Below are 24,992 nucleotides of genomic sequence, written 5' to 3'. Positions count from 1 at the left end.
AATGGTTTATGATTGTGAGTATGGATGATATAAGAATGTGAGAAAAATATCAAGGAGAGATTCTGTGATTTAAGAAAGTGCTAGTGTATGCTTGACAAACAGATGTCAGAAAGGAGGTATCCTGATATTCTACCAATCATCTAACTCATGTAGAGATGAATGGGGTGAGGGAGAGAATGGTAGGAGGTCTTTACCCTAGACTTTTGAGTCTTAGAAGTGAAAGATTAATCTCATGAGTAGTAGGTTGAAATATTTGTGTTTATGTCTCTGTAGAGTATAAATGCTATTACGAGTGCACACTTCAGATGAAGTCTACATCAAAGCATGTATCTAGATAAATCAAATGTTTATATGTTTGAACGTTATAAAGGTTAAACTAATATGTAATATGTTAAATTGTTTATGATAATTATTTTTTAATACTAACTTATCTTGTCTTCTTTTCTATCTATTTTGTTTTCTCTTTTTCAATGATCACCTAATTTTGTTTTCTCTTTTTCAATGATCATCTAATTTTTATTTTTTTTCAATGATCACCTATTAGTGTGACCAAATGATGAGATAGGTGTTAATTTATCGATGATAGAGATTGATGACGTCGTCGTGTATTGTTGTTAGGTTTTAGTTATATATTCGTATGATAACTTCTATATCTTATAGAGACAAAATAAATAAAAACTAAATTTGCACGTAAAGAAAAAAAATAAATAAAAAATCTTATTTATAAAGATCTTTATAAATAAAGAATTTAATTAATATCTCGTTATGGCATAATATTTCATGTCATTTATTTAACTGAATAACTTATCTCTTAATAAGTAATAATAAAACTGATTAGCCTTTTAATAAACATTTATGAAAATAATAAATTAACTTTGTAACTTTCAGTAGTATATATATAAATTAAGAATACCTCCAAAAATTGAGAGACTGTAAGCAACCAAATTAAAAGTTAACTTAATAAAGATAAAAAGAAAAGTTAAATCTCTGAAACGTAAAACAGATTTTGTTTCTGTCTTTGGTGAGAAAGGCATGGCCAAAGAGAGATGTTATCTGAGATTCTAGGTTTTTAATGATTCACATTCTTTTCTCCAAATTCCACCCCAAATTGTTGTTGAATTTTCAAGCTCTACCCTCTCCCTTTCCTCCACTTTCCTCCTCTTCCCCCCTTCGTAAGATTCTCTCTTTCTCTCATTCCTCTTTCTCATTTTTTGGATCTATTATTTTCATACATTTATGTTTATCATTTCCTCAACAAAGCCACACAAACCCTTAACCTCATCTGCAATTTCATAGTACCAAAAAACAACAATTTTTATAATTTTTTTATCTCGTTATATTATATATGTCATACTTTTGTAAAAGGGGTTTTGATGTGCATGTAAAAATGATGTTTTTTCATTACAATTTTTCAGGCCTCTCTTGGTAGGGCGAAGAAGATGAAAGTATAACAATGTCGGAATCTAATTTGGGGAATTGAGAAAGAAGTGAGGGAGAAAACAGAGACACAATGTCGGAGTTCCCCATGAAATCGAGCCTTGAAATGATGCGAGATAAAGAGAAAAAGAAACGTCATATGGTGCATCTCAATGTCTATGATCTTACACCTGCCAACAATTATCTTTACCTCTTTGGAGTTGGAATTTTTCATTCGGGCATAGAAGGTTTGTTTCTGCCATCTCTATAATAATATCACAAACATTTCCTTTTAAAACTCCTTATTCAACAATTTACCTTTAATTTCTCTAATTTAATTTAATCCTAATTTTGTAAGTCATAAACTCTTTATTCCAACTTTGAACTATAACTCTTTAAAAGAGCACAATTAATCATATGCATTAACAAAATGAAATTTACAGAAAGACATAATCTCTCATAAGCATTACCAAAAACTAATTTCCTCAAACACATAATCTATCCTTATTATTTAAGAGTTGATGGTTATTGATTGGAACTATCTAAACTTCAATTTTTCATTTACAATATTTGAAAGTTTTTAATATTGTTAAGTTTTGGGATTGTTATTTGAATGGACTCTAAAACTGACTTTAGGAAATTGTGTTTGATGAATAGTGCATGGTATGGAATATGGATTTGGAGCACACGAGTATCCAACAAGTGGTATATTCGAGGTGGAACCTAGGAATTGTCCTGGTTTCATCTTCAGACGTTCAATATTGTTAGGTAGCACCAATATGTCTTATCCAGAATTTCACTCTTTCATAGAATGTCTTTCTTCAAAATATCATGGAGACACTTACCATTTGATTGCTAAGAATTGCAACCATTTTACGGATGAAGTTTGCCAACAACTAACCGGAAAGCCTATTCCGGCATGGATAAATCGATTGGCTCGTGTTGGTGAGGATTCTCTTTCTATTACAGATAACATTATATAGTTAAGATTAAATTGTTGTTTCTGTTATTTTTTTTTCTATGATTTTTTGTTGCTTTTTCTATTATCCAGAATTTCACTGTTTCACAGTATATAACTTTCATTTTTTTTTTGTTTCTATTATGAATTGGACATGTTCATATAATATGTACAAAGTTGTCCTTATAATTTGACCACATTGAGTTTAAAATTCCAGGTTCATTTTGTAATTGTCTTCTGCCTGAAAGCCTTCAGGTTGCTGCTGTTAGACATCTCCCTGAACATCTTGATCTTAATTCTGGTAAGATATCAAGATAACAATTTTGTTTGTTAAATAGACAAAACATTTTGACATTGTAAATCACAATATCTAAGAACAAGGGTTTAAACATCTATACATCATTACAGATGATGAAGGATCAGAATATGATGATCTTATTGAATCAGATGAGAGTGAAGAAGAGGATTCGAATCACCGCCATCTGATAACTAGTCCAGATAGTAGAGATGTCACCATTATATCGGAAAAACCAATTACTCTTGCACGAGACCTCCTATGATTTTCTTTTATTACTTACCAATCTTATTCTTCTTTTCTTTTACAATATATGTAAATTAGCTTTCAAGGTGTAACAAGCTTTATAAAAATTAAATATTCACTTACCAACCGTCTTTATACTATAAAAATGATAGTTTTCTTTGTATGAATATGTATCAAAATCAAATGATTCTCTTGTAGATGTGTAATATTACAAACAATTTGTTTATTATTATTTAAGCGTATTTTCGATTTTCTTGTGTAACAATGTTATCTTTTTACCAATGTAACTTATTCTTTGATATTGATGGAAGATGGTTATAAATTAGTATTGAAGAAGTACATTGTAAAAATAACCTAATATAAAATATATTAAAATATTTAAAAGATTACATGACATTAGTTTCTTTAATTTTTGTAGTAGTTCTTATAAAAGGATTGTTATAATAGTGTAGCCTATCGAGAAACCTGTAATAAACAAAAATTGGTTTTACTAAATAAACTATCTAGTGAGAAACGTAGAATTTGTAGGTAAAGAGCTTGATGTAATGAGAAAATGAATGATTATATTGATAATTTTTTTTATCGATAAACATTAATGGTTAATTTTTGTTACTAAAGAAGTTGAATTGAAGATCTTTTTATATTGATGAAATCCACTCAATTAGTGTTCCGAGAGGTTATGCTAAGAATGATGGTAGGAGATGAAATATAACTATTTATGTTTCTTAAATTAGTGTTGGGAATGTTAATTAAGAATAAGATTTATTTCACACATCATTTTCCCGAGTTTCCTACGCCTCTTTCTTGTCTCACCCTACTCACACCTCATTTGTTTTCTCCCAGGCATCAAACATTTTACAATAACAATAAAAACTATATAAATTAGGATATATTTAAGAAATCAGCAGATAAGAATATAAAACAAATACAATATATAGTATTTTTAAATAGACAACTTTAAAACAAAAAATCTACAGCTCATTTTTTTTTCTATAAAAGTATTATTACATTTAGAAAATTTTCTTTTTAACAACTTTTTTTTGACAACTTTTTTACAACAACTTATATAATAAATTGTGATTAATCCGTTTCAAATATACTCACTAATGTTCCTAATCTTATTAGATTCCAATTCAATTCAATATAGCCTTAATCTTGATTCACAAACCAAATAGTTTCCAACCAAGTAGGAAGAATAGAAATGCTCAAAGGTGACTTGATGATAGAAGTTGAAAGAAAGAATGAGAGATTGTGAATTGAACTCTCTCTGCTATTACTTGAAAGATATAAAATTAGTTTGATGAATTTGGAAAGAAAGATAAAAATATTATGGATTCAACTCTTGCCACTAGCAAAAATACTAACATTTTTCAATAAAAAAATTGGTAATAACCTAAAAATTGATGGTATTTCAAATTATGGCAAGTGAAAAAGTTATATTCTTAAAACATAGAAAAGGCATGCCATTTTTAATTAAAACAAATGGAGTATGATTTCCAGTTGTAGTCCCACAAGTGTAAGTTCATAGCCCTCTCACATTCATAATTTTTTTTCGAAGAACTGCATCCAACAAGGTTTTCTTAAAATTTGGAATGACTACCTTGATACCCAAACATTATATCAATATAAACAAGGTACTTGTTTGACTGACCCAAATGAGAAAATAATGGAATATACAAGGGAAAATGAGTTATATTCAGGCCCCGCCCAAATATATAACACTTTTAGACAAAAAAATGGAAAAATATGGCTTATTTTTCAGTACATGTGGATATCAACATTAATTTCTCCCAAGTGACGATTGCTTGGTTTCGCAGTAAAAGTATTGTGGTTAGTACCATATCGTAGCCAAAGGCAGGATATTCTCTGAAATGCCGCTTGTCCAGCAATTCTTACACGATACACAACTCTTAAATCTGCCCATATTTCACTTGCCACAGTTCTCGATTCATTACTTGGGTTGTAACCTTCTAAATCTGACCCAGTTACCATGACAAAAGAGCTGTCATCAAATATCACAACATCTTGTGAATCTAGTGCCCCTTCAGAAGCCCTTACCAATAGATTGGTTGAAGGAGCATATCCAACTGCCCTCCTCACCATAATATGGTGGTAGTATTCTTGGACAACCTGAAATTTCACATGAAATTATATTGACGAGTAACAGTACTATTAATCATTTTTCAAAAAGAAAATTAAGTTTTCAGTCCAAAATCGTAGAAAATATACAGTTCTATTTCATCGTTTAATAGACCAACTTAACCAAAAGATGTTAGGTAAATTGAAGATATGAAGTCCTTAAATAACAATGACAGTGATTGAAAGATACACTAGACACTTACTTGCCACTGAGTGGAAGCTAGAAGCACCCTTGGTCGAATTGATTTCAAATAATCATATGCAGCATCAGGTGTCATCATTTTGTGGTGCACCTACAAGTTCAACAAATAAGAACAATGTTAGCCAGTGACAATACAAACGGATTTTCTTTTTATTTTGACCTTTTTCTACCCTCATTTTCAAGTTTTGAAACCAACCAGATAACAAATAACAATAGTTGTGCTGCGACCGCGTCCAGCTTTGCAATGCACATATGTAGTGCGTCCAGATAATGCATTTTCTTCATTAAAAAAGAAATGGAAAAGGTCAAAATAATTACAAACGATGTATTCAAAATTGTATGCCAAATTACTAACTGAGTTTTATAATTTCTAAACACAATCATTTTTTACCCCATTTTTTTCACTTGTAGGTGTCTCGTTTTTCAGTTCTTTTGGTTTTTTTGTGGAAGGAAGAAAGACTTCAAAATGCAGAAAGGGAATACAATATAAAATAATAAGAAATGTTGAGCATGCAAATACTGAAATTAATTCATAATGCTCCCATTCTGTGGGTCACACTGCATGCAACATTTTACATATAACTTAAAATCAATAATCAATTTTGTCCCACATAAAGCAAGTAACATGAATATGCCACTGAAAGGCGAGAGATCATTATAGTTAATCATTTTTCATAATACTCACCATGTATGAAGTTCACAGCACGTCGTATGGCATGCAATGAAGGAGCAAAATAGTAATCTCTAGTAGGGATCACTAAGTGGTTAATTCCGTGAGTCTGTCAAGTTTAACAAGATGAAATTAGGAGAAAATTTTATACATAAAGTTTTGAAGTCACGAAGACACCAAAGATAAATAACCCATACAATTAAAATATAACACAATGTTGCACAAATAAGTATTGGACCCGAAATATCTTAAAGCACATTGCATAGTAGAACACAAAATGATTCACGGTAAAATTAATGTCACTTGTAAAAGTTTTATATTCTAAACTTATCATAAAAGCCAAGATACACGCACAAGCATCAAACTAAAAAAATGCTGTAGGTTAATAGTAACAATGTTGCCCCTAATTCAGAAGTTGCTTCAGGATTTAGTATCTTGTAAACCATTCCAAGTATACTTGGTTCATTTAACCATAATATGTGTTTTATTTCATAGTCAATGTCTGAAAACCTTTTGGAAATTGCAAAGACAACAAAGGAAATTAATCATCACCAAATTTCTATGACAACAAAACCCTATGAACTTAACTCTCAAATTTCACAAGTTACAACTTTATAACTCCATATCATTCAGATATAGAATCAAGTAGTCAAAAGGATTTAGCTACAAAGGTAGGTACTACTACACAATAATGAAAGTCAACCTTTAATTAATACCATAACCAGAAATAAAAAGACATATCAAACTCACATAATATAATGTTGTCGGAACCAAAGTTTCATATGACTCATTCAATGTGATGACCCCACGAACACCAAGCTTCTTTAAGTGTGGAACATCAATAGGAAATGGAACAGCACCTAACAATATGAACTGAAAATTAAGTGCATAAAATTTAGGATCAACATTGAGTCCCACAAATAACAAAAGACAACTTAATATAGAACCAACTTTTAAAATGTCATACAGTTAAAAGAAAAACGAGACACCTCTCGACGCCAAAGTACAATCATTTAATAGCTTCAGAGTTCACATTATAGATGCAATGAGTTAAGAAGAGTTTGTATATTAAACATATAATCTTGTAAACCACAATGCCCCTTCTCCATATATGGTAATGTTACCACAAGATATGATTTCCAGTCCATAAGTTGCATCACCATCTCAATAAAACCATAACAAACAAAAAATGATCAAGCACGGTCGACATATTCAATCAATGTTAATAAAAAGGACAAAGTTTAGACTTTCCCTCTGTAAGTGGATAATCATATACACATTTATAAATTTGTCGAAGTGCATGTAAAACATTCAAAATTGATGACATAGGCAAACCTGAGAGCAAAGCAACTAAACTTTACATTATACATGACAAAACTCAAGCATAAGAATCACATAAAAGGCTTATTTAGTAAATTTTGAAAGAAAATGGAATAATATTTTAACCCACAAGTATTTTTCCTTCTACATACATTAAATTTCTTGGATTTCATGTTTTTGTGACATAACTAAATTGAAGAGGAAAACAAACAGACACAAAATAACGTAATATGATACAATACGTAGTTAAGCTCAGAAGTAGATATCATACCTCATCAACCTTATCCCACCACCGAAAATCAGCCTCAATCTTATTCCTGACAACATTGTAAAAAAGGGTTGGGTAGAATAGCACACGAGCACCTGCTCCAACCAACACCCTCTTTGCATCATAACCCAGAAGCGTCAACCCTCTTTCCTCCTCACCTTCTTCTATGTCACCCCCCTTCAATTCCTCTATATGCATAACTCACTTCTAAAAATTACAGGATATCCAGGTGGTAAAAAAAACCTAATTAACAAATACCTATCGCATGAGCCACAATTATAATTTCACAATCCCCCATGTTATGTTGCTTTCAAAAAAGGTTGATGGTTCGGGACGAGCAGAATGGATGAGAGACGGAAAGGAAACAATTGTCCGGAGAAAGAAAAATTTAAGGGAAAAGAATCGAAAAAGAGAGAAAATCGGGAAATGGAATCTCTAACCCAGGATTTAGGAGAATCAGAAAATGATCCTTTCTCTCAACAAACTCTGTTGCACCCGAAAGTAAATGATCTAGGGAGAATGAAGAGAGAAAACACGATTACGATGCAAGGAAGGTGAAAATCACGGAGAGAATGACACGAAAGTCACCACTTTTAGGGATTTTCCTTTTAGATGAGGTTTGCTAACTAAGAGACAGATAATGTCAAAGGTTTCCACAATTTATCGTTCAAATCTTATTACACTTCAAGCTTTCTCAATTAATTTTTTCTAATTTAATTCTTACTTTCTATTTTATTTTATTAATACAATTACATTAATTTTCTTAACTATATTTCCGTATTCCTTACTTATTGATATCAGTGGGATTAATATTTTCTAAATGCACTCACTCAAAATAAAGAAACAGAGAAAGAGTTTGATATTTGATTCACTTGACAAACTTGTGCTAATCAGTGCATTAGAGTTGCCTTTTTTATAGGCTACAATTACAATATAATAATAGCAAATGTTTCCTAAAGACAAAGAAAGATACACCCGTGAATCAAAAGCAGATATTATATGGTCCCATAACAAAGATGCGGTACACTACTTGATTTATTTCTGACATTGCCTCCCTTAAATCAAGTTTCTACCATTCCAAGCATTTTCTTCAACTTGTAAAATAACTCAGTTTTCAGTGGCTTTGTAAAAATATCTGCAACTTGTTCATCAGTTGGAAGATATTTGATTACTACTTCTTTCTCAGCTACTAGTTCTCGGATCTTGTGAAACCGAATATCAATGTGCTTGAATCGTCCATGAAAAACTGAATTTTTTGATAGTGAAATTGCAGACTTGTTATCACAATGTATCACTGTAGGAGTATCTTGCATCTGATGCATAGCTTCAAGCATCCTTCTCATCCATATTGCTTGTGTAGCACAACTTGTTACAGCTATATATTCTGCTTCGGCTGTTGAGAGTGCAATTGTTGGCTGCTTCTTTGAGGACCATGATACAACTCCAGTGCCTAGATGAAACGTGTACCCCGACGTGCTTTTCCTTGTTTCAATATCTCCTGCCCAGTCACTATCTGTGTATCCAACCAGCTTTACATTAGAATTATTAGAATAAAAAATTCCCTCAGTTAGAGTACCCTTGATGTATCTGAGAATTCTTTTTGCTCCTTGTAAATGACTTGCACGTGGCTCTTCCATGAATCTACTGAGCAATCCTACTCCAAATACAATATCTGGTCTAGTGGCAGTTAAGTATCTCAGACTTCCAATCAAACTTTTGTAGTATGTTGAATCAACCCTTCTTTCATCACTATCTCTTTTCAATTTCAACTTTTCCTCAACAGGTATTGAGATTGGCTTTGAATACTCCATTTTCAATTTCTTCAAAGTGTCTGTAGCATACTTCTTTTGAGATATAAGAATTCCATCATTCTGCTGATCCACCTCAATGCCAAGAAAATATGACATTAGACCCAAATCTGTCATCTCAAAACATTGAACCATGGCCTCCCTGAATTCTGCAATCATCTTTGGATTATTGCCAGTAAAGATTAGATCATCAACATAAAGGCATACTATAATAATATCATCTGGATCAACAACTTTAATATATAAAGTGTGCTCAAATGGACATCTCTGAAATCCATGTTGTAAAAAATAGGAATCAATCCTTTTGTACCATGCTCTGGGTGCCTGCTTCAAGCCGTATAATGCTTTCTTCAATCTGTAGACTTTATTTTCTTTTCCTTTAACTTCATATCCTCCAGGCTGCTCAACATATACTTCTTCTTCCAAAGTACCATTCAGAAAAGCAGATTTAACATCCATTTGATGAATTTTCCAATTATTTTGAGCTGATAGAGAGATGAGCATACGAATTGTATCTAATCTTGCTACATGAGCAAATACCTCAAAATAGTCAATTCCTGGCTTTTGTTTGTACCCTTTTGCTACCAACCTTGCTTTGAAACGATCAATTTCTCCGCTGGGCTTGTACTTAGTTTTGTACACCCACTTCACTCCAATTGGCCTTTTGTTTGCTGGTAAGTCTGTCAGCTCCCATGTTTGATTCTTCTCAATGGAATGAATTTCTTCATCCATTGCTTTTCTCCAATGTTGATTATTTGATGCTTCTTCAAATGATATAGGCTCGCAATCTGCAAATAAGGCAAAATTGATAATTTCTTCATTAAATGAGTCATTGTCATTACCCACAACATAATCCTCTAATCTGGCTGGTAGTCTCCTTTGCCTCTGTGGTCTGCTTGATGTTTCTGGCTCATCAGGTGTTGAATCTACATGTCCATTCTCCTCTTCATAATTTTCTAGAATTATTGTAGGCTTATTTTGGGATTTGGATAGCCAATCCCACATTCCTTCTTCATCAAAGGTCACATCTCTGCTGATAATTACCTTCTTTGTCTCCGGATTGTAGAGCCTGTATGCCTTTGAATTTGTGCAGTAGCCAATGAACACACATTTTTCTCCTTTATCATCGAGCTTCTTCCTTAGCTGATCTGGTACATGGGCGTAAGCTATACACCCAAAAACTTTGAGATGTCGAATTGATGGTCTCCTTCCACTCCAGGCTTCTTCTGGTGTTTTCTCACAAACACTCTTTGTTGGACATCTGTTCAGGATATACACAGCAGTAGCAACAGCTTCTGCCCAAAACTCTCTAGGCAATTGTTTTGCTTTTAACATGCACCTTACCATATCCATGATGGTCCTGTTCTTTCTTTCGGCAACTCCATTTTGTTGAGGAGTGTATCTGGTTGTTAGTTGATGATGTATTCCATGTTGCTCAAAATAATCTGCACAGACAAGGTATTCTTGACCTCTGTCTGTTCTCAATGCTTTAATCTTGCAGCCACTTTGTTTCTCCACAAATGCCTTAAATGACTTAAAGGCATCACAAGCATTTGATTTCTGCTTCAAAAAATATACCCATGTTTTTCTACTGAAATCATCAATAAAGGTAATAAAATACTTACTACCACCATGTGTTGGAATTTCAACTGTGCATAAATCTGAATGAACAATCTCCAGTGGCTTTCTTGCTCTCCATGACTTTCCTGTAGGAAATGATTCTCTGTGTTTCTTTCCCAATTGGCAAGTCTCACACACACTCTTGGGAATATTTATAACAGGCAAACCAGAAACATATTCTTTCTTTGACAGATAATTTAATCCAGAAAAATGAAAGTGTCCGAAGCGCATATGCCACAACCAATCATCATTTGGTATGATAGAACTCAAACAAGGATATTTTTCATGTTGAATTTTCAAAGGGAATAGGCGATTCGGAGTCATTTTTACCTTGGCTATAAATCTCCCACTCTTGTCAATCAATGTGCAGTTCCCATGATGAATCTGCATGTTGTATCCTTTTTCTGATAGTTGTCCCATGCTTAATAAATTATGATGAAGACCAGGAGCATAAAAAAACATCAGAAATGAAATTCTGTGAACCATCTTTCAATCTAATCATTATTTGGCCTTTTCCCAAAATTGGAATATCGCTGTTGTTGCCAAACTTAACAGTTGAAGTAACTGTTTCATCTAGCAAAGAAAACAATTCCTTTTTTCCACACATATGATTACTACACCCAGTATCTAAGTACCAGATATTTTCATCTTCTGAGAAGTTATTGCTTGTCAAAAATAAACTTTGTGGGTTATTAGAATTCTCACCAATATCCTGGTACTGATTTTCTGCAATGTTTGCTTGCTGTCGGAATTTGCAATTTGCTACTCTGTGGCCATATTTTCCACAGTGGAAGCAATTAACATTACTTCTTTCTTGATAGCCACCTCTTCCTCTTCCTCGATGGGCAGGTACAAAACTATCTCCATCTCTTCCTTGATTGTTTGGTCTGAATTTGTTGTTTCTCCAGTGATTAAAATTATCACGACCTCTACCTCTTAAATTTCCACAACCTCTACTTCTGAAATTTCCTCTTCCTCTATTATTGAAATTATCACGACCTCTACTTTCTACTTCTTGATTGGACTCCGCAACTTTATTGAAATTCACTTGACTTTTCAATGCTTCGGCTCCTTTTTCTGTTTTCTCCAATATTCTGCTCACATGGCTTTCAATGCTTCCTTGCAATTCTGCAACTGTCATGGTGTCTGTGTCGTGAGACTCTATTATTGTAGTCACCACATGATCAAACTTCATCGGCATGGTGCGTAGAATTTTTTCAACCACCTTGCTTTCAGAAATATCTTCTCCATATACTCTCATCTTATTGACAAGATCTGTGATACGTGAAAAATATTGTTGAACAGTTTCTGAACTAGACATATCATACCTTTCATATTCTCTTCGCAAGGACTGCAGTTTGGATTTTTGAGCTTTCTCTACTCCTTTGTATGATAACTTCAATGTATCCCACGCATCTTTGGCAGTCTTGCAATTTGCAATTTTGCCAAAAATTGAATAATCTATTCCTTGTTGAATTTGTGATAGCGCCAACTGCCCCTTCCTTTGATTTTCTGCATTAGCTTGTTCTTGTAAGCCTGGTTCAATAAAGCTCCAAATGTTGTGAGCTTTCAAATGGGTGGACATCAACAATTCCCAATAATTGTAATCCATTTTGTCATCTAATTTGGGACCAGACCAAACAATATTGTAATTTGTGGCCATCTCTCTCTTTCTCAAATAGACTCAAAAATTTTGTTAAGGTGAGAACGCTTTTGTTCCTCACACACTCAGAAAATTTTATACTGCTCTCTCACAGACTTAAAAAACTAATGCTGGATCTAGCCTGCTCTGATACCAATTTGATATCAGTGGGATTAATATTTTCTAAATGCACTCACTCAAAATAAAGAAACAGAGGAAGAATTTGATATTTGATTCACTTGACAAACTTGTGCTAATCAGTGCATTAGAGTTGCCTTTTTTATAGGCTACAATTACAATATAATAATAGCAAATGTTTCCTAAAGACAAAGAAAGATACACCCGTGAATCAAAAGCAGATATTATATGGTCCCATAACAAAGATGCGGTACACTACTTGATTTATTTCTGACACTTATCAACACAATTTTTGGTAAAAATTAATTCTATGAAATAAAATGAATCGAACATATATTCATTTTATTGATTTTTCCCATTAAGATATCTAATTCTTATATGTTTTCTTTTACAAAATAATACGTTCTTACCTAAAATAGTGTTATCGGAACCTTAGAATGTATATGTGGTCAACTTTAATTATTTCTTAACGTTTTTGTTATGTTGGGAATATATTTAAGGGGTTTTAATTTTAAAATCAATTGTAAATAAGAGTTGCGTGTCTATTAAAAATCTTTTATGTTGGTTGAAAACCTAACTAATTTTTTCTATAAACTTATTTTGAATACAATTTTTTCCAAATATAAATAGCTTAACTTAAAACTCAGTTTACTTTAATTCTCAAATTCCAAGGTAATCAAATTGTAAAAAACCTTATTTTTAAAATTGATTTAATCAATTTTTTTTCATAAATATTCAATCACATCCTTTAAAACCGATTTGTCAGTATAATTGATTTTTGTGACTCTATTTACTAAAATTTACCTAAAAATACATGAAAAAATGGAAGCAAAATACAACTGATGCAGCCACATGATTTTATCTAATACGGTCGTTTTATCGAGATTGTTTTGGTATCTATATGTGTCGCTTAATATTCCATATTGAGTTTTCTTGGTGTGGCGGTAAAGAGCATCTAACTCATCCCTTCTCTATTCTTAGAATTTGAAATATTCAAACGCAGCTGGATGGGAATCAGATTCATTGCCAAAAACTCTTACAAATGTATTCCCACCCATGCAAAACTATGATTCATTCATTCTTCATGACTAAACTAACATTCTACGTACAAACAAATGTTTTTATGATTATGTTCAACCTAATTCTATCATACCTTTCATAAAATTAAACAAATCAACGGCTAAGGATGTCTGACATAGATAAACCTACCTGTTATTTAAAAAAATAATCGCCATTAAATAATTTATATGATCCACAAATTCCATAGTCATTCTCAACTTTCTTCATTATCTTTCACTTAAAAAGCCAAAATATTTGAAGACGATGGCAAATTATAGCAGCTTTTATAAAGTGGATAGTTACACTAATGGAACAAGTCACCATTCTTGAATCATCTAACATTTTTAGAACTTTCCTGTGTATGTGGGCATCATTAAACAAATCCCAAACTGAGATAAGCTAATTATTCCATGAAAAACGTTTCTTCAACAACGTAAATTTGACAACAATTTGACAACGACACATGTAGTTCTATCATTTGTTGTTTTAAATGATTTATTAAAAAATGTTAATTTTGTTTTCGAGGGTGTTTTTGGAAAGAAAAATGCTGAAACCTGTTGGCGCCTTTCACAAAGTAAAATTCATCCCTACGAAACTCTCTCATCAATCTTTCGTTCTCCATTCGAAACTCTCGCTCCACCAACGAAGTGCTTTTTGTCCACCGTTGTGAAATTCGTTCTTGGGTCCACCGTTCTATCTGGACGAAGTCGTGTGTGTCGGTCCGCCATTAAAGTGCTGGGAGGAAGTCTCGCTTGGGTCCACCGTTGGCATCATTTGTCGAAAGGTTTCGTTTTTTTGTCGTCGTCATTGGTCCTTCATCGGTTGGGTGCGGTGGTCACTTTGTCAGCAGCGATTTTCGTTTTTTATCCAAAGGTATTGTTTATTCGCACATTGTATCATGCTTCATTACTGTGGTTTTTTGGTTTGTCAATGGTTTCTTCCTTTCTTTGTACTCTGTATTGTGCAATGGATGTGGTTACCTATTTTCCCCTTCCAACTTGCAAACTCTTTCTATGAATATTTCACTTTCCATGTCTTTAAAGTTGCTTTTAGGTTCAAGATCTTCACATGCATAGGCTAGCTCATAGACTTTCTCTTCAAATAATGTGTCATTAACGGCAAAAATCTAGAGTCTAGTTGTTCCCTTGAGTAGTTCATGACTTAACTTCTCTTCCCTCACTATGATTTGTAAATATTACATTATCGTTGTCTTCATATTGTTTCTAAATTCCAAAATGTTCATTTCAGGAGGACTTGGCTGCGTTTAGGAAGAAGTATATATTTGACTCGATCCTAGACGAGGACAACGTCCGAAGATTTCAAACGCTGCAACATCTTGGATTACTATAGCATTAGAAATGTGTTCTTGGTTTAGATTCTTATTTTATAGCAAATGAATAGACATTGTATAGAATTATACTATAAATTTTTTTTACAGAATTGTACATAATTATAGCAAATGAATACAGCTAAACTATTCTTGATTAATTATTCTTCATATTCATTTTCTTTGTCAGTGTTTTTGGTTGAGTGAGTTTATTCATTAATTTGTTGGGTCAAAATTGATGTGTCCCTGTACTGAAGAGGAGTTGGACTGAAACAATAAGTTCACTAAATTGGTTGTTGTTGATTGCCTGGAAGTTCTGTTTTTGGAAGACAATTGTTCCCAGTTATGTGCATCTGTAATTGATTACGAGTAGCATGTAATCGCTTACCAGTGAAAAATCACGAATTTATATCGAAAGTGCAGTGCCACTCCCCTGCTGTGGAAGAAGAGCTCCCCATTGAGGGGTTGGAGAAGGGGTGTTACAACAATGGTCATGCACCTCACTTCAATTGGAGAAAACCACCTAAATGGACATTTTTTTTGAAGAAATCAATAACCTAACCTCATTATTGGTGCAGGGAGCACACCCAATAACATTGAACTCACTCACCCATCTCAAAAAATGAAAAATTCAACAAAAATAGAGAATGGGGAGTAATGTTCACCTAGCTGGGGAGTACAGTTGAATTTTCTGTACAAATTACCCTTTTTCCCCTGGTAATCGATTATAGGGGTCTTGTAATCGATTACAAGAGGAAAAAGGGTAATTTGTACAGAAACTTCAACTGTACTCCCCAGCTAGATGAACACTACTCCCCAATTCTGTTTTTCTGACCTTTGCTACTTGTTTTGTTCTTAACTTTCTCCACCGAACTCCAAATGACTTGATTCTTGTTTTGTTGGAATCTAGACTCAAAAAGCTTTCAAATAGGTGTCAAGTGCATCAAAACAATTTACCCCACTCAATTGTGGACAAAATAGTTCATATAGGTGTTTAAACCAAGGTAGGTGAAGTTCATATAAGTGTTTGGCTTGTGCTAGCAAAATCACATCACACCTTAATTATACTACTATTTTACCTTGAATTATGAACATTTTATAAATAAATAAAATAAATTAGAATAATATAAGAAACATGAGACAATAACGTGAAAGTAAACTCATTTAGGAAGCTTAGAAAAACGTTGTTTGTGGAAAATTAACTGCATCTACTAAAGTGGTTTAAAAATTATGAGTTATTAATCATTTAAAAGATCTTTGAGTCTAAATTCCAACAAAACAAGAATCAACTCATTTGGAGTTCAGTGGAGAAAGTTATGAGCAAAACAACCAACAAAGGTCAGAGGTGGTAGAGAAATTAACTACACCTACTCAGGTGTCCAAAAATTTTAAGTTAGTAATCATTGGAAATATTTTTGAGTCTACTTTCTAATAAAAAAAGAATTACATCATTTGGAGGTCTGTGGAAAAAGTTATGATTAAAATAGTCAGCAAAGGTCAAAGTTGACAGCATGGGTTATCTTATACGTATATATTTCCCTCTTGTTGACAAATCTATTATTTATTGAAAATTCCTTTTAAAATTTGTGCATTGTAACAACATTAGATAACATATTTCTTAATTAATAAAATGAAAATTTTTCGTATGAGACTCCGAGAAGGGGTGTTACAACAATGGTGATGCACCTCACCTCAGTTGGAGAAAACCACCTAAATGGACATTTTTTTAAAGAAATCAATGACCTCACCTCATTGTTGGTGCATGGAGCACACCCAATAGCATTAAACTCACTCACCCATCTCAAAAAATGAAAAATTCAACAAAAATAAAGCATGGGGAGTAATGTTCATCTAGATGGGGAGTACAGTTGAAGTTTCTGTACAAATTGCCCTTTTTCCTCTGGTAATCGATTACAAGACCTCTGTAATCGATGACCAGAGGAAAAAGGATCATTTGTACAGAAACTGCAATTGTACTCCTGGATGAACAACACTCCCCAACTCTGTTTTTCTGACCTTTGCTACTTGTTTTGTTCTTAACTTTCTCCACCGAACTCCAAATGACTTGATTCTTGTTTTGTTGGAATCTAGACTCAAAGAAGTTAAAATAGGTGTCAAGTGAATCAAAACAATTTACCCCACTCAATTGTGGACAAAATAGTTCATATAGGTGTTTAAACCAAGGTAGGTGAAGTCCATATAAGTGTTTGGCTTGTGGTAGTAGAATCACACCACACCTTAATTATACTACTATTTTACCTTGAATTATGAACATTTTATAAAGAAATAAAATAAATTAGGATAATATAAGAAACATGAGACAATAACGTGAAAGTAAACTCATTTAGGAAGCTTAGAAAAACGTTGTATTTGGGAAATTAACTGCATCTACTAAAGTGGTCTAAAAATTATGAGTTAGTAATCATTTGAAAGATCTTTGAGTCTACATTCCAACAAAACAAGAATCAACTCATTTGGAGTTCGGTGGAGAAAGTTATGAGCAAAACAACCAGCAAAGGTCAAAGGTGGTAGAAATATATAAAACGTTAACTTTAAGGAATTAACAGCACCTACTCAGGTGTCAAAAAATTATAAATTAGTAGTCATTGGAAATATTTGAGTCTACTTTCTAATAAAAAAAGAATCACATCATTTGGAGGTCTGTGGAAAAAGTTATGATTAAAATAGTCAGCAAAGGTCAAAGTTGACAGCATGGGTTATCTTATACGTATATCTTTCCCTCTTGTTGACAGATCTATTATTTATTGAAAATGCCTTTTAAAATTTGTGCATTGTAACAACATTAGATGACATATTTCTTAATTAATAAAATGAAAATTTTTCGTATGAGACTCCGAGAAGGGGTGTTACAACAATGGTGATGCACCTCACCTCAGTTGGAGAAAACCACCTAAATGGACATTTTTTTAAAAGAAATCAATGAACTCACCTCATTATTGATGCAGGGAGCACACCCAATAACATTGAACTCACTCACCCATCTCAAAAAATGAAAAATTCAGCAAAAATAGAGCATGGGGAGTAGTGTTCATCTAGCTGGGGAGTACAGTTGAAGTTTTTGTACAAATTACCCTTTTTCCTCTGGTAATCGATTACAGGAGGAAAAAGGGTTATTTGTACAGAAACTTCAACTGTACTCCCGAGCTAGATGAACTTGACTCCCCAAAGTCGTTTTTGTGTCCCTATAAGTGATTTTTTCTATTTTTTTGCATGGATGACTCGCGTTGCTCATCATTGATGGTATCAAGTGCATCAAAACACAGTTTGGCACACTCAATTGTGGATGAAACACATGTTGGTCATCATTGATGGTGTCAAGTGTATCAAAACACAGTTTCCCTCCACTCAATTGTGGAGGTAAAAACTCTTATAGGTGTTTGAACCAAGGTAGTTCAAGTTCATGACGATTTTTGCACAACTCGTAGAGCAAGAACTTATTAACTTCCGCAATCAATTAATCGACAACCACCTTCTTAGATTACATTTCATTGTATACTATTATGTACCTTTTCATTTCAAAACTTGTTGTTTCGTGAAATGTCATTACGTTTTTTATTAATGTATGTGCTTTTTAATATTGTTATAATTTTTCATTACTCAATACCCTTCATTATTTCTTTTATATTTGTTTAATATTGAAGTATTCCAACTTGAAGTGTTTCATTAATGATCCATCCACAAAACCTTCAAAAGACAGTCATAACGAATCCAAAATATTCATGGGGAGTGCTTAGGCCACGTCTGGGTAGCACTCTTCAACTTTCAGTACAAAAGGGGATTTTTCTACTGGTAAGCGATTACCAGCTCCCTGTAATTGATTACAACAACATCAGTCATGTGTCAATGGTGCAGGAACTCACCTCTCAACCTAGAAACACCTTAACTTGGTCTTCCATCCACATAGGACTGACCTAACTTGAAATTTCTTGTTGTGGACACCTTCAACCATAGCCATCAGGGATAATCAATTCACACAACATTGAAAACACACTCGTAAGGACCCCTGGAGAGTGCTTAAGCCATGTATGGGTAGCACTCTTCAACTTTCGGTACAAAAGGGGATTTTTCTAAAAATATCCAAATTGCGTCTTCGAAATAATGGACTTGTGCTCCTCACTCAAAATTCCATTGAAAGTAGCAATACACTTTGTTTTCAATGATGACGAACAAGCAACTACAAAAAAAAATTAATATTTGTTCGTACAAATAACCAACAAAAGTCATAACCCAAAAGCAAAAACCAGCAAAATGTCCAATAAAGGCCAAAAGCAAAAACCCAACCCCAAAATACGAATACGAATACGAAAAGAGAAAAGTTCATACCTTGTTAGAAGAACCAATGTCAGCGGACGAACCCATTGCACAAAAAAAGCTCAGAACTTCGACAAAATCGACACCGAACGAGACACTTTCAACAGACCAACCACAGAGATCGCTGAACGTATATCGTTGAAATCACGAACTCGAGAGACAACGAGAGACTTCGAGGCCACCGACGACAGAACTTCCTCAACGTCCAGAGAGATTGCTCAACTTCACCAAATGGAGGGAGAGAATATCAAATGAAAAAACTAAAAACCTAAAATGGAGAGAGGAGAGAGTGTTTCGGAAGAAGGAGAGAGTGCTGAAAGGAAGGAGGGTGGTTTCAGAATAAGCTAATGTTCAACTCTGACCCCTTTTCCAAATCAATTTTTTTTAAAAAAATAATTTTAAAATGGGCCAATACAACACGTGACGTTGTCAAAACGTTGTTAAATTTGCGTTGTGAACATATCGCGATCCTTATTCCATGTACTTTTGCATCCATGTTGAGTCACTGCGTAACCTTTAAGGGAACATTTTGAGTCACTGCGTAAACTTTAAGAGAATCCAACAGCAGCCAAAAACAGTAGATAAGTATAAAGACCAACACTTAACAATTCTTTATATTAAAAACAATATACTAAATGAAATAAACCTTTAGTACAGTTTATAGATGACTTGGAATAAAGCGATGACAGTTTTAAAGAGCTAAAATTCTAAATATATTAAGAATTCACGTCTAAGTTTTGTCCAAGTGTGGAACTTGTCTTTTCTTTTGTCACATAAATCCAACAGGCTCCATCCAAATGAAAGGCATGGTAGGAGTAGAAGAGGGGAATCATGAGTGATTCCAACGCTAATAATTTGCACCTTGCATTTTGTAACAGTAGGTAGGCAAATCTATTCGATGCTCATGGACCCTCTGCATATGTTCCTCCAATTCTGCTTTAATGGACCATCACCTCAACAAATTGTTGTTTTCGTTTCACTCTCTTTACGATTACTTTTATTCCATCAACCTGTAGCACCACTGGGGGAAAATACTGGTCAAACCAATTAAAGCTCACTTGAGTTAAGCATATAGCTCCATGTGCCAAATTTTCACTGTTTCTTGGTCTTCATGTGAAATTTATAAGATATGCATCTCCACCTAAATTTAAGTTTCTAGAAACAAAGGGAAGCTAAGAAAGGTATCGGTTGAGTTTCTTTTGGTAGTGTGAGGGACCATGGCTCAAGTCTATTATCAGTTCACACTAAGAGAAAAGGAATCAACAGATCATGTTGGAGCCAACCAAATCAGTCTCAAGAGAAGATTGAAAACATCCACATAAATTAAAGTTTCAAGGGAAAACAAGTGAAGTTTGTTAAATTTTAAGGTTTTGGAATTTAATTTGTTACCAACATTTAATGAATAAGGAAGGATTAAAATTTGATATGGGAAGTTGGTAAGTTTGACGTTATATATTAAGTGAGATTGCAGGAGGCAAAGCATATCTGTGATGGAACCGAAAGGGTTAAAAGGTAACACGGAAAAGGAATAAAGATAAGGCTACACTTGACATTTTGTCTTTGACGCTGCACCTTCATCTTTTCCTTAACCTCTTCTTCCAAGTAAACTCTCTTCTCCTTCTTCTCCATCTCTCACTAAACATTCTCCCTTCCTTCTGCAATGGCTGCTGCAATCCACGCTACCAAGCAACAAAAGTTACCTCTTCAACAAAACCAACAAGACCCAAATAAATTCTATTACCATTTCCTCTACAAAGCGGCACTCTTTCTCATATTCTTCGTTATTCTCCCCCTGTTCCCCTCACAAGCTCCTCATTTCATCAACCAATCACTCCTCACCAGAAACTGGGAACTCCTCCACCTTCTCTTCGTCGGTGTCGCCATCTCTTACGGCCTCTTCAGTCGCCGAAACCACGAGGCAGAGAAAGAGAATAACCACTCCAAGTTCGACACCGCCCAAACTCTTGTCTCTAAGTTCCTTCAGGTCTCTTCCTTCTTCGAGGACGAGGCTGAAAACCCACCTGAGTCCGATGAAACCAAAGTCCAAACGTGGAGCAACCAACATCGCAGGAATGAACCTGTGGTTGTGGTTGCTCCACCGTTGAAAAAGCTTTCTAGTTTTGATGACCAGAGTGGGGACAAGCCCTTGCTTTTGCCCATTCGAAGCCTCAAGTCTCGCTTGTCTGATGATGATAAAGATGTTGATGTTCAATCTCTAAATAGGTCAATGAGTTCTAGAAGATTTTCAAGCACTTTGAATAGAAAAGGTGAAGTCGTGGAAGCTGATGGCGCGGGTGCTGCTGTTGATGTTCAATGTCTGAATAGGTCAAAAACCTTCAATAGATTTTCAAGTAATTCAAGTAAAAGTGCTGAATTTGTAGCGGGTGATGTTGATGATCAATCTCTAAATAGGTCATCGAGTTCCAAAAGGTTTTCGAGCAACTCGAATAGAAAAGCAGAAGTTGACGCCGATGATGTTGATGTTGGTGTTCAATCTCTAAATAGGTCAGCATCTTCTAAAAGATTTTCAAGCAATTCAAATAGAAATAAAGAAGTTGAAGGACCAAGAGCTGAGGACAAAAAGAAAGAGAGTGTGGTGCTTCCTTCTCCCATTCCATGGCGTTCTAGATCAGGAAGAATGGAACCTAAGCAAGAAGAAGTTGACGATGCATTTTCCCATCAATCTTCAAAGGAAGAATCCGAGTTCTCCAAGGTGGAATCTCGCCCACCGAAGCCTCAAACTTCACGTTCTTTTCGAGCAAGTTCCTTGTCTTCTTTATCGACAGAATCACTCGCCAAAAACTCAGAGGATTTAGTGCGGAAGAAGGGATTCTACAAATCCTGTCCTCCCCCACCTCCACCACCCCCACCACCCCCACCAATGATGTATCAGAAATCAGTGTCCATGAAGCCAAGGTACGGTGGTTCATTCATCGAACCCTCCTTCGATAAAGAGTTGAAGAGAAGCTTCACAAGTGAGAAAAACAAGCCAACGGGGAAAAAACTTGCTGAAGAAAAAGAATCCATGCAACTCACGTCGTTTAGAAGTGACAAGCTCACGGGGCATGCAAGCGTGCCTCTGGTGACACAGGCAGTTGAGAAAGAAAGCTATCTTGACAAGGTACTTGTGGAATCTGATGAGGATGATGAAGAAGACACGGAAACCGAGGATGAAGATGTCGGAGGAGGAATCATGGTTGAGAACGAGGGAAAAGCGAAGGGTGGAGCTGTTATTGGTGAAGAAAGTTCAAAAACAGATAGTGGTTTCAGTGGAACAAGCGGTGATGAAGGACCAGATGTGGATAAGAAGGCTGATGAGTTCATTGCCAAGTTCAGAGAGCAGATAAGGCTTCAGAGAATTGAGTCTATCAAGAGGAGTACAAGGAATGCAAGAAACTCTTCAAGGTAAATAATATTGAAGATCCATATCCATATATCATATCCTTCTAAATGGGATGTAATTAAATTGACAAGGATGTTTCTTTCCACAGATTAAGGTTGTAATTGGATACTCCTTTCCTCTTCCCCATAAACGGTTATGGCATAGACAGATTTACTGATCTTACTTAAGCCTTGCAATATCTTCAATTTCTTAATTATGAGTTCTACTTTATACGGATTTCTTGTTTGTACACGGTAATTGTAGTGAATTTAGTATTCACCTATTACAACTTACAGATGGTGGGAGACAAGGTTAATAGAGTATTTTTTTAACATTTTTTAAGTTTGTTTTACTGTTGATTAAATTTATTAGAAGTCATAGAAAACATTGAGTTTAAATCAGAAAATATGACGCAGTTAGGAGAGTGATTGTTCACAGAAAGATGTGACGATTGCAGAAGCACAGAAGATGTTAGCTGTGATTAAAAAAGCTTTATTAATTGGTTATATGCACAGATTAATAGTCAAAACACCATTTAAAAAAAAAAATCTTGTTTTCATTTAAATTTGTGACCATCATGGAGAAAAGTGGATCTGTGGCTTCATTCACTAACATTTTAACTTGTCTCTGGCTGGAAGGTATTTGTCTTATGCTGGCAAGTACATCATAAAAGCGAATAAATAAAAGTATGTTATGGCTACAATTATTGTCGTTCTTTATTTTGGGCAGTTTACAAGTACAACACTGCATTGCCTCTCCTAGGAAATGAAAGTGTTTCACCAAATGGACACTGAAATTGAAGTTGTCCATCCATACAAATTAAGATAGTACTGTTCCGTCCTGTTTTCCAGCAATGTCGTTTAAGTTGGAGACTGACAGAACGAAATTGCTACCTCGGTTATGATACCAATGTTATCTCATAGTGTTTATTTTACATAATTAATTTGGAACAGAGTATTTGAAGACGAATTATTTCTTGTTTTTTTAAGAAATTTAAAGACAAGTAAGAATAGAATTAGAAATAAAATATATAAAATTTAGTATAAAATTTAATTGATACGATATATAAAAAAATTATTTAATTAATAAAAATTATAAAATTATAATTATTAATATTATATATAATTGAAAAAATTATTATAAAAAAATAAAAATTAATTTTTAAAATAAAAAAAAATTGTATTATTATTATTATTTTAAGAGAAAAAATATATGAAAATTATAAAATGTACCCGGGTCAAATATGAAAATTGGTATAAATCCATACAAATCATCTCATTTCTACTATGATTGAAAACAGAATGAATTTCACAATTTTTTTTCTTTCTTCGTTAAATTTTCACTCCATAATTATATATAGGAGTCAATTATATCACAACAAGAAGTTAATTTTGAGTGTACATAAACATATTTAATGGAAGTAAATCCTTATTGAATGCCCAGATCTTGATACATACACAATATATATATTAAACAATACTTACCAAAAATACTGTTAATTATTAATTATAGTGTATTTTGGAAAAAAACTATTAACTAGAATTTAAATTTTTTAAATATCAATTATTTTGAGATTGAAAGATGATCAAAGAAAGAGTGTGTTAGGTGTTGTTTGTGCTGCTTTTTGAGAAGTAGTTTTATTTCGAAGCTTTGCATAGTAAAAATTTACTTTAAAAGGTTATGCAAATTCTACCAAAATGGAGCCTTGTGAACATAAGATTTAAACATATAAATATAAGAATGAGTTGACATAACTGAATTTTCTTTCTTTTTATAATTTACAACCATAAAAATAAATGAGTTAAAGAATCCCTTAAGAAAATAATAAATTTTCAATTTTCAATTAAAATATCTTAAATTACATTTTCTTCTTCATAAAAATAGTTAAAATATTTTTCTTACCAAATGTTTTCATGCTCAAGACAACTACAATGGTAATGATACAAGTTGTTAGTTATTATAGCAGCCAATTATAATTCACTCCAAAATAATTATTTTTTATTGGTCACTACTGTTTGGATTAAAAAAATTAATTCTTAAAGTCTTCTTTAAAGTGGATTAAGGTGAAAACTAAAGTCAGTTTTGACTCATTATAAGATTTTTCTTAATTTTCAAATTTTTGTTAGATTTAATTATGTTTTAAATCTCCAATCAATTTGGTAACTCTCAA

The 24,992-nt window shown here is 33.5% G+C and overlaps 4 protein-coding genes across 6 annotated transcripts; 2 read left to right on the top strand and 2 right to left on the bottom strand.

The window, feature by feature from the left end:
* Positions 1-1,005: 1,005 nt before the first annotated feature.
* On the top strand, positions 1,006-3,147 carry LOC108336134 (deSI-like protein At4g17486). The gene is made up of 5 exons (XM_017572490.2): positions 1,006-1,172; positions 1,416-1,664; positions 2,074-2,361; positions 2,592-2,675; positions 2,783-3,147. The coding sequence occupies exons 2-5, from the start codon at positions 1,511-1,513 to the stop codon at positions 2,932-2,934; spliced, it is 678 nt and encodes a 225-aa protein (XP_017427979.1). The 5' UTR covers positions 1,006-1,172; positions 1,416-1,510; the 3' UTR covers positions 2,935-3,147.
* A 1,354-nt stretch (positions 3,148-4,501) lies between these two features.
* Positions 4,502-8,157, bottom strand: LOC108331997 (phosphatidylglycerophosphate phosphatase PTPMT2). Of its 2 annotated transcripts, XM_017567074.2 has the most exons (6): positions 7,518-8,154; positions 6,677-6,799; positions 5,942-6,035; positions 5,453-5,535; positions 5,258-5,347; positions 4,502-5,045 (listed from the first exon to the last, which is right to left on the bottom strand). In XM_017567074.2, exons 1-6 carry the CDS (start codon positions 7,710-7,712, stop codon positions 4,674-4,676), a joined length of 957 nt encoding a protein of 318 aa, XP_017422563.1. In that variant the 5' UTR covers positions 7,713-8,154; the 3' UTR covers positions 4,502-4,673. The 2 variants fall into 2 exon arrangements, with proteins under 2 accessions (XP_017422563.1, XP_017422572.1); XM_017567083.2 differs by lacking the exon at positions 6,677-6,799 and having other exon boundaries at positions 7,518-8,157.
* A 3,286-nt stretch (positions 8,158-11,443) lies between these two features.
* Positions 11,444-12,605, bottom strand: LOC128196520 (uncharacterized). The gene is made up of 2 exons (XM_052877780.1): positions 11,578-12,605; positions 11,444-11,489 (listed from the first exon to the last, which is right to left on the bottom strand). The coding sequence occupies exons 1-2, from the start codon at positions 12,603-12,605 to the stop codon at positions 11,444-11,446; spliced, it is 1,074 nt and encodes a 357-aa protein (XP_052733740.1).
* Positions 12,606-20,075: 7,470 nt separating this feature from the next.
* LOC108321534 (uncharacterized) lies at positions 20,076-23,049 on the top strand. 2 transcript variants are annotated; one of them, XM_017553347.2, is made up of 2 exons: positions 20,076-22,845; positions 22,932-23,049. In XM_017553347.2, exons 1-2 carry the CDS (start codon positions 21,101-21,103, stop codon positions 22,942-22,944), a joined length of 1,758 nt encoding a protein of 585 aa, XP_017408836.1. In that variant the 5' UTR covers positions 20,076-21,100; the 3' UTR covers positions 22,945-23,049. The 2 variants fall into 2 exon arrangements, with proteins under 2 accessions (XP_017408836.1, XP_017408914.1); XM_017553425.2 differs by having other exon boundaries at positions 20,076-23,049.
* Positions 23,050-24,992: the final 1,943 nt, after the last annotated feature.

This window comes from Vigna angularis, chromosome 1 (genome assembly GCF_016808095.1).
Source record: "Vigna angularis cultivar LongXiaoDou No.4 chromosome 1, ASM1680809v1, whole genome shotgun sequence".
Classification (NCBI taxonomy): domain Eukaryota; kingdom Viridiplantae; phylum Streptophyta; class Magnoliopsida; order Fabales; family Fabaceae; genus Vigna; species Vigna angularis.
This window is presented reverse-complemented; position numbering and strand designations above follow the sequence as displayed.

What these genes read in the sequence shown, in the direction of transcription:
- LOC108336134 (XM_017572490.2), top strand. Translation starts at nt 1,511, where the DNA reads ATGTCGGAGTTCCCCATGAAATCGAGCCTTGAAATGATGCGAGATAAA. An exon ending in TTTTCATTCGGGCATAGAAG is followed by an intron (nt 1,665 to 2,073) that starts GTTTGTTTCTGC and finishes TTTGATGAATAG; the next exon opens with TGCATGGTATGGAATATGGA. An exon ending in ACATCTTGATCTTAATTCTG is followed by an intron (nt 2,676 to 2,782) that starts GTAAGATATCAA and finishes ACATCATTACAG; the next exon opens with ATGATGAAGGATCAGAATAT.
- LOC108331997 (XM_017567074.2), bottom strand. Translation starts at nt 7,712, where the DNA reads ATGCATATAGAGGAATTGAAGGGGGGTGACATAGAAGAAGGTGAGGAG. An exon ending in GGTGGGATAAGGTTGATGAG is followed by an intron (nt 6,800 to 7,517) that starts GTATGATATCTA and finishes CTTAATTTTCAG; the next exon opens with TTCATATTGTTAGGTGCTGT. An exon ending in TTCCGACAACATTATATTAT is followed by an intron (nt 6,036 to 6,676) that starts GTGAGTTTGATA and finishes TAAACTTGACAG; the next exon opens with ACTCACGGAATTAACCACTT.
- LOC128196520 (XM_052877780.1), bottom strand. Translation starts at nt 12,605, where the DNA reads ATGGCCACAAATTACAATATTGTTTGGTCTGGTCCCAAATTAGATGAC. An exon ending in TCAGAAGATGAAAATATCTG is followed by an intron (nt 11,490 to 11,577) that starts GTACTTAGATAC and finishes TCAACTGTTAAG; the next exon opens with TTTGGCAACAACAGCGATAT.
- LOC108321534 (XM_017553347.2), top strand. Translation starts at nt 21,101, where the DNA reads ATGGCTGCTGCAATCCACGCTACCAAGCAACAAAAGTTACCTCTTCAA.